This window comes from Terrapene carolina, unplaced genomic scaffold (genome assembly GCF_002925995.2).
Source record: "Terrapene carolina triunguis isolate 2854851 unplaced genomic scaffold, T_m_triunguis-2.0 Scaffold42, whole genome shotgun sequence".
Taxonomy (NCBI): Eukaryota; Metazoa; Chordata; order Testudines; family Emydidae; genus Terrapene; species Terrapene triunguis.
The window spans coordinates 23,577,046-23,586,512 of NW_020664393.1; the positions used below are offsets into that span (position 1 = coordinate 23,577,046).

Here is a 9,467-nt window from a genome sequence, read left to right on the forward strand (position 1 = left end):
CCGGTGCCCGCAGCCTGCAGCCCCGGAGTTCTCTGTCCCCGGCAGGCGCGGGGCCGCAGCTTCTCTCCCCTGCTGGGCACTAGGTGGGCCCCACGCCTGCCGGGAACAGAGAACACCGCGCCCGCAGCCTGAGTTCTCTGTCCCCATCAGGCGCGGGGCCGCGGCTTCTCTCCCCTGCTGGGCACTAGGCAGGCGCATGTAAATGCCCCAGCGGGCGCCATGGTGCCCGCTGGCACCACGTTGGGGACCATTGGACTAGAGTGTATGTGTACCACTTTCCTCTTCTGTATGGAATCAGAACTGCTTGACTGTATATCTTGGGTCTATACTGCTAACAGCTAAAGAAGACTCTCCTTTAGCTCAGGCAGTTGGGGTATGTGCTTTTGAACAGGGGATCTGAGATTTTGCCTTCCTGTTGAGTGTAGATAGTGGCATGGTGCTGATACCATTCGATAATCATATGATTATGATTAAGGCATTATAGTGTGTGTGATTGCAAATTAGATTAAAATGATTTTAAAGACAGATTTTTTTACACGTTTCCCCTCTTGTTATTACAGGTAGAGTTAAGGTTGTTTAAGTGTCTTAGCTGTTCATTTCCATACCTTTAAAATGGCGGGGGGTGGAGTTAGTGTTAGACATAAGTCTGAAATTCCTACGTTTGTAGCTCTTGGTGTTTCCCTATCCCCATGGTGTTTTTTTTTACACTTAAGTTATTGATTGTACTCTCAGCCTTAATTGCGTCTTAATGGGGGGGGGGTTGTTTTATTTTGTTCTTGTTTTGTTTTGGTTTTGTCAGGGAATTTCCTTGGTTTTAAAAAATTATTACAAATATCACACATGATCGCTAAACATGAAATGCAAAGAGAATGCTACCATGCAGTATTTCTAATGATTTGAAGATACATTCCTGAAATGATGCATTTTTAATTAATTTTAACATGAACTAATTAACTATTTACTGGTTAATTTACTGTAAATTCATTGTACACTCAAACAATAGATACTGCAACTTTGGATAAGATATGCTGCTTTTTCATACATACCAAAGAGGTTAAAACCCTGCTTTAAGTATAAAATTAAACTCAACTTTAACTATTGAGCCATGGCCAATGCTTCTGTAGTTATTTTTTTATGTTTCTAATCATTTTGTCACCTGTGTCTAAATTCCCTCAATATCTGCTCATTTCTCTTTGAGACAGGATGACCAAAACTGAGAATATTCTGCGGGCATCCTATTGATTTGCATAATATCATTAGAATATATTTTTCATCCCATTCCTTCTGAGTCCTATTTTTTTCCCTTTACTTGACCACTGGTACACATTCCGTAAAGGTTTCTGTAGAGATGTCTGCAACCTAGGCCTTTTTTCCTGTACAGTTAGTTAATTTAGAACCCAGTAAGGTGTGTGAATAGTCCAAAATCTTCCTTCCAAGTAAAGTGTATGAGTACAATAATACAATATAGGACAGGAGCTCATGACTTTATGTATAGTTTTTATTATACTCTTATCCAAAATCTGATTTCAAGGGCTAACAATTTTATATGTGCAATATTGGATTGTTTCCTATTTTTAAATTTACATTTCCTTTGTATTTCTAGGTATGGCATGAATTGCCTTATTCAGTTTGAGGATTTTGCTAATGCCAATGCATTCCGCCTCCTGAATAAGTATCGTAACAAATACTGCACTTTCAATGATGACATTCAAGGTAACAAAATATTCTCTTCCTACTCTATTTGGGTGGTTAGAAGATAGGAAGTGCTTGAAGTGCAATGGGCTGCAAACCCAGGAAATTAAATTTCTAAAAAGTTCATTGGGTCACTGTGGAGTGCACAGTTTTACTATTGCCTAGGGCAAAATCCCCTCTGATTGGCTTCTTTCCCTATTAGCCTTCCTCCTGGAAAAGCACAGTTGATCATGGCTGCTGCAGGAAGCAGTCAGAACTCTGTGTCCTCCCCTCAGCAGCTGACACCATTCTCACTGGAAGGTAGGGAGGAGGAGGGAACAGAAACAACCCAGCAGCTCAAGGTGGCTCTGCTCCCTGCTTCCTGCTCTCCTTCTATGAGCAATGGGACAGCTCTTGTCTGCTCCCTCCCCTGCTCCCTGCAACACACAGCCTGGGAAGGGGGAGGTGGACCCCAAACTGCAGCTACCCCCCTAGGCCTGGGAGAGATGGTGAAGAACCCCAGGAGCTGCTGGGGGGGCAGAGCTGATGTGGGGAACAGATTGAGAGCAGAATTGAGGGGGGACTGGTGGGGACAAGATCAGTTTGGAGATTGAGGGACAGAATTAATTGCTGAGCAGATGGACGGGCACATGTGGTGGTGATGATGATAGACCCCCACATGCACCTTTTTCAGACCACTTCAGGCACTGTGGGGGGTATGTACACCAGGCTTCCAGTGACATATTTTTATTCCTCTCCTTTTCCCTTTTAATTTACATACTACACTCCATCTAATTCTAGACATTAATTTCATTAACTTTTTAAAAGTTAAGGCTGTGTGATATAACTTCTCTTGCAATTTAACTTCAATTCTTCTTTGTGCTAATGTCTAGAGATCCATTACTCTGGATACTTCAGCCTGCTTGCAGCTTAGGGGCAAATCCAGACCTCAGTCACATGTAGCATGGGAATGCCCCACCTCCTGAAGGTTCCCTCCATTTTTTTCTGCCTCCACAACAGCTGACAGCTCAGCCAGGCCTTCCTGCTGCAGCACTTTTCTGAGGAGAAATCTAAGCTTTATTTTAGATTTTTAGACTAACAATATGGCACAATAATGTGTCTTATTTCCAGCAATATCCCAGGGCTGCATTTGATTATTATTATTATTATTATTTTTGCAGAGATTGTCCCCTCAGCTTTCCTTCCCCTTCTGAGGCATTTGTAGCTTCTGGTGCCCCTGGAGGCTTCAGGCAGAAAGCTTGGCCAAGAAAGGCCAGAGGAAAAAGGAAGGGTCTGTGCCTCCTGCTCCCTCAAGAGTATCATTGGGGAGCTCTGTAAACAGAATGCAGTTTCCCTGACAGCCCAGTCAAGGTGGTGTCACCCCACCCCACCCCTGGAAGGAAAAGAGCAAAGAAGGTTTGGAGTGGTTGCCTGAACTGGGCAAGAAGCAGAACAGAACACTGGCTTTCAGGGGTTACCTCCTGGAGTCTTACTCCTAGTCTGGATCCTCAACTGCAGTGTACCCGCTGAACCCTTCTGCTTGTTAGTTGGCCTTCTCTCAGGCAGGGCCGCCCAGAGGATTCAGGGGGCCTGAGGCAAAGCAATTTCGGGGGCCCCTTCCATAAAAAAAAGTTGCAATACTATAGAATACTATATTCTCATTGGGGCCCCTCCCCCCCACTTGCCCCCCCCGGGCAGCCCTGCTCTCAGGCCCACTTAAAGAGACTCCTTCACCCCTGCTTCCCTCTCCATTGGGGCCAGGGGGTAAACTCCAGCCTGTGCTCTGCCACCACTACTGTACTCTATTATAGTTCTTCTCTTCTCTCCCTGCACCCCACTTCTACTCTGGGCTTCTTCCCTTTATAGAAACCACCTGCCTCCTCTCCCAGCTGGGACTCCTCTTTAATTGTGCCTGGCCCAGCCTCCAGGTGCATGTAGGTGGTTAATTGGCCTCTTGGGCCCACATTAACCATTTCTCCACCTTTGTGGAGTGAACATCCCATTACATATGGTTCTCTCAACCTAAAAATTGCATGGCCTAAGGGCTTCTTCTTGGAAATAAAAATAAAAAGTGGGATTAAAATCTGTTTTCATGCAGGTATGTAGAGCTTTAGTCCTTGGGATCAGATGCTCAGACAAATCAATTCCCAGCTATCTTAGTGATAGTGGGAAACTTTATGGAAAGTTGAGGCTATTAATAGTTATCAGAAAAATTGACTTGCGGTCCTGACACTGTAGAAAGGAATACAGATGATATGGCAAGTTAAAGCAGTCCATGAAGTAAAACAGGAGAGAATACTTCTTTGCAAGTGATAGCTAGAACAAGTGGAGGGTTAGTAGCTTCCCTTTATTGCCTCTGAGCTATTTGCTCATCTCCCAACCAGCCCTGTTTGGATCAAATTTGGGATCAAAAGGGCTACCTATAGTTTTGATAAAATGAGGTCACTGGACATTGACCGGAAGAGGTACCCTATGGAGCTGTGAAAGAATTTCAGGAACAGTCAGCCTCACCTCAGTCTCTGGAAAAATCATGGAGCAGGTCCTCAAGGAATCAATTCTGAAGCACTTAGAGGAGAGGAAAGTGATCAGGAACAGTCAGCATGGATTCACCAAGGCCCAGTCATGCCTGACTAACCTAATTGCCTTCTATGAGCAGATAACTGGGTCTCTGGATGAGAGGAAAGCAGTGGATGTGTTATTCCTTGACTTTAGCAAAGCTTTTGATACGGTCTCCCACAGTATTCTTGCCGGCAAGTTAAAGAAGTATGGGCTGGATGAATGGACTATAAGGTGGATAGAAAGCTGGCTAGATCGTCGGGCTCAACGGGTAGTGATCAATGGCTCCATGTCTAGTTGGCAGCCGGTTTCAAGCGGAGTGCCCCAAGGGTCGGTCCTGGGGCCGGTTTTGTTCAATATCTTCATTAATGATCTGGAGGATGGCGTGGACTGCACAGTCAGCAAGTTTGCAGATGACACTAAACTGGGAGGAGTGGTAGATACGCTGAAAGGTAGGGATAGGATACAGAGGGACCTAGACAAATTAGAGGATTGGGCCAAAAGAAACCTGATGAGGTTCAATAAGGACAAGTGCAGTTCCACAGAAAAGGACCTAGGGGTTATAGTGGACGAGAAACTAGATATGAGTCAACAGTGTGCCCTTGTTGCTAAGAAGGCTAACGGCATTTTGGGCTGTATAAGTAGGGGCATTGCCAGCAGATCGAGGGACGTGATCATTCCCCTCTATTTGACATTGGTGAGGCCTCATCTGGAGTACTGTGTCCAGTTTTGGGCCCCACACTACAAGAAGGATGTGGAAAAATTGGAAAGAGTCCAGCGGAGGGCAACAAAAATGATTAGGGGGCTGGAGCACATGACTTATGAGAAGAGGCTGAGGGAACAGGGATTGTTTAGTCTGCAGAAGAGAAGAATGAGGGGGTATTTGATAGCTGCTTTCAACTACCTGAAAGGGGGTTCCAAAGAGGATGGATCTAGACTGTTCTCAGTGGTACCAGATGTCAGAACAAGGAGTAATGGTCTCAAATTGCAGTGGGGGAGGTTTAGGTTGGATATTAGGAAAAACTTTTTCACTAGGGGGGTGGTGAAGCACTGGAATGGGTTACCTAGGGAGGTGGTGGAATCTCCTTCCTTAGAGGTTTTTAAGGTCAGGCTTGACAAAGCCCTGGCTGGGATGATTTAGTTGGGAATTGGTCCTGCTTTGAGCAGGGGGTTGGACTAGATGACCTCCTGAGGTCCCTTCCAACCTTGATATTCTATGATTCTAACAGCTTTGTCACATTCCCAGTGTCAGTAAATTATGGAAAGTCCACAACCAGAATTGGATCATCCATCATCTACTTCAGAATGGACCACTGCAACCCACTCTCCATCCTATTTCTAGCCTTACAGAATTGGGGGATAAACAGAGCTGTCTGAAACATCTAAATAAATTCCTAATGGAGGCTTGTCTGCAAAGCATTCTCGTTTTACCATCCTCAGAGAATTCTTATGTTTTGCAGATGGATGGCAGCTTTTTTCTTTTCCAAGCTCTGACTATTTGATCTTACATATGCTCCTAGAGTCCCTCTCCAGGATCATGGTAACAATAATATTAGCTTCAAGAAAGAAGGAAATTCATTTATCTCTTCCTGGCCAATTTTTCTGATCAGGGATTTGTACAGAAAGTATTCATCCTTCTATGAGGCACAAGAGCTCATCTCAGAAGAATGCTAACAGAAGATCAAGATGGTCATAATGAAAAACAACTGGTGTCATAGACACACAAATCCAATTCTTATTGGAGCCTACTAGGAATTCTAATCTTATACACAGACATGCTGCAATGATCTAGTACCTATGATACCGATCCAGGAATTCCAAGTATCTCTTCCGTTTCTCACCCAATCTCATCTATTGGCCGAGATCTAGCTCCAATTGTATATTCTCCGCTCCCAAAACTGGTGAATGCAGAGAATCCAGTTTTTTAAGGTATCTACCCCATTCAGTTTAGGGAATGGGTACCAGAGAGAACACAGTATCTACCACAGTGATTCATTGAGGTCTCAGAGTACCTCTGCTCCTTCCATGGATAATAGACCAGTTCTGGTCATGACAGTTAATGTCTGATAGAGTTTCTTTATAACTGTCAAGAACACAATCAGCTGTACACCAGAGAAAAATTCTACTGTCCTCGGTGGAGCAAAGTTTCTTATCTCTATGTGCGCTGCCCACCAATAGCGAGATGAACACCAAGACTTATGAGAAGGAGGTCTGATTATCAGAGTGGTTGCTGCATCTAGAAATATTTTACTTATCATTGTCAGTTTGGTGGGCTGGTGATTGACTTCCTCATATCCGTACACAGTAAATAAAGTGCCCCTTGGCCTCTGTAGATGTCAGGATCTGGGATGTGAGGTGGTGAATGATATTTTGTAAAGCTGGCAAAGTCCTTACTATATGTTTTCCCTCCTTTTCCATTGCACTCCAGGAAAATGTTATCCGATAAAAGATAGGAATGAGAGAGTGGCAGTGATACGCTTATGTGTTTCTGGTATAGTAGAGACTATGGGTATGTCTACACTACGGGATTATTCCGATTTTACAGAAACTGATTTTTGGAAACAGATTGTATAAAGTCGAGTGCACGCGGTCACACTAAGCACATTAATTCGGCGGTGTGCGTCCATGTACTGAGGCTAGCGTCGACTTCCGGAGCATTGCACTGTGGGTAGCTATCCCATAGCTATCCATAGTTCCCACAGCCTCCCCTACCCATTGGAATTCTGCGTTGAGATCCCAATGCCTGATGGGGCAAAAAACATTGTCGCTGGTGGTTCTGGGTACAGCCTCACCCCTCCCTCCACGAAAGCAACGGCAGACAACCGTTTCGCGCCTTTTTTCCTGGGTGGACACTGCACTGCGGACGCCATACCACGTCAAGCATGGAGCCCACTCAGCTCAAGACAGCAGTCATGAACATTGTAAACACCTTGCGCATTCTCATGCAGGTTATGCTGAACCAGGACCAGAAAAACCAGGCGAGGAGGAGGCGGCGACTGCAGCGCGGCAACGAGAGTGATGAGGACATGGACATGGACACAGAATTCTCTCAAACCGCGGGCCCCGGCGCTTTGGAGATCATGTTGTTAATGGGGCAGGTTCTAGCCGTGGAACGCCGATTCTGGGCCCGGGAAACAAGCACAGACTGCTGGGACCGCATAGTGTTGCAGGTCTGGGATGATTCCCAGTGGCTGCGAAACTTTCGCATGCGTAAGGGCACTTTCATGGAACTTTGTGACTTGGTTTCCCCTGCCCTGACGCGCCAGAATACCAAGATGAGAGCAGCCCTCACAGTTGAGAAGCGAGTGATGATAGCCCTGTGGAAGCTTGCAACGCCAGACAGCTACCGGTCAGTCGGGAATCAATTTGGAGTGGCCAAATCTACTGTGGGGGCTGCTGTGATGCAAGTAGCCAAAGCAATCACTGAGCTGCTGCTACCAAAAGTAGTGACTCTGGGAAATGTGCAGGTCCTGGTGGATGGCTTTGCTGCAATGGGATTCCCTAACTGTGGTGGGGCGATAGATGGAACCCATATGCCTATCTTGGCACCGGAGCACCAGAGCAGCCAGTATATAAACCGCAAGGGGTACTTTTCAATGGTGCTGCAAGCACTGGTGGATCACAAGAGACGTTTCACCAACATCAACGTGGGCTGGCCGGGAAGGGTTCATGACGCTCGCGTCTTCAGGAACACTACTCTGTTTAAACGGCTGCAGCAAGGGATTTACTTCCCAGACCAGAAAATAACCGTTGGGGATGTTGAAATGCCTATAGTTATCCTTGGGGACCCAGCCTACCCCTTAATGCCATGGCTTATGAAGCCATACACAGGCAGCCTGGACAGTAGTCAGGAGCTTTTCAACTACAGGCTGAGCAAGTGCAGAATGGTGGTAGAATGTGCATTTGGACGTTTAAAGGGACGCTGGCGCACGTTACTGACTCGCTCAGACCTCAGCCAAACCAATATTCCCATTGTTATTGCTGCTTGCTGTGTGCTCCACAATCTCTGTGAGAGTAAGGGGGAGACCTTTATGGCGGGGTGGGAGGCTGAGGCAAATCGCCTGGCTGCTGATTACGTGCAGCCAGACACGAGGGCGATTAGAAGAGCACACCAGGAAGTGCTGCGCATCAGAGAAGCTTTGAAAACCAGTTTCATGAATGGCCAGGCTACGGTGTGAAAGTTCTGTTTGTTTCTCCTTGATGAAAACCCGCCCCCTTGACTCATTCTCTGTAAGCAACCCACCCTCCCCCTTCGATCACAGCTTGCTTTCAAAGGAAATAAAGTCACTATGGTTTAAAAATCATTTATTCTTTATTAATTGATTATAAAAAGAGGGAGAGAACTGACAAGGTAGCCCGGGTGGGGTTTGGGAGGAGGATAGGAGGAAAGGAAAAGGCACTAAAAAAGTTCAAAGTAATGACAGCCTTTTGGTTGGGCTGTCCACTGGGGTGGAGCGGGAGGGTGCATGGAGCCTCCCCCCCCTCCGCGTTCTTACACGTCTGGGTGAGGAGGCTATGGAACATGGTGAGGGGGGAGGGTGGTTATACAGGGGCTGCAGCGGCAGTCTGTGATCCATCTTGAGCGTCTCTCCTCTCCTCACGTTGGTCCCTTCTTTCCTCACGTTGGTCCCTCATGTCCTCACATTGGTCCCTCCTGTCCTCACGTTCACTGGCCTCTTTCCTGTACTTTGAAACCGTGTCCTTCCACTCATTCAGATGAGCTCTTTCATTGCGGGTCGATTCCATGATTTCAGAGACCATTTCGTGTCTCGTCCTTTTTTTTCGCCTCCTTATCTGAGATAGCCTTCGGGACGGAGGAGGGAGGCTTGAAAAATTTGCAGCTGCGGGAGGGAGGGAAAAAAGGGAGAGAAGTATTTAAAAAGATAAATTTTACAGAACAATGCTTATACTCTTTCACGGTGAACAACACTATTCACATTACATAGCACATGTGATTTCGGTAAAAGGTCGCATTTTGCATCTTAATATTGAGTGCCTGCGGCTTTGGTGTTAGACAGCACAGACGCAGGTCCGGGCAACAGAATTCGGCTTGCATGCGACCATGGCAAGCCATTGTCTTTCGGCTTCTGTAGCCTTCAGAAAAGCAGCGCCCTGCTTTCCCACATACCAAGCAAAGCCCGTTGAGTGCTGCGGTTTTCCTGTTAACGTGCAGCAGCAGAAACCAAACTACCCCCCCCGATCCAATTCTCTGGGATGATCGCTTTATCCCTCCCCCCCCA

The 9,467-nt window shown here is 46.3% G+C and overlaps 1 protein-coding gene across 3 annotated transcripts in view; it reads left to right on the top strand.

The window, feature by feature from the left end:
• The window catches only part of ME1 (malic enzyme 1), a 400,997-nt gene that overhangs the window by 331,009 nt on the left and 60,521 nt on the right, over positions 1 to 9,467 (top strand). For all 3 annotated transcript variants that reach the window (XM_026654431.2, XM_024193234.3, XM_026654437.2), the window contains exon 7: positions 1,604 to 1,713. In XM_026654431.2, the coding sequence (XP_026510216.1) occupies positions 1,604 to 1,713 (110 nt within the window). The remainder of the gene's footprint in view (positions 1 to 1,603; positions 1,714 to 9,467) is intronic.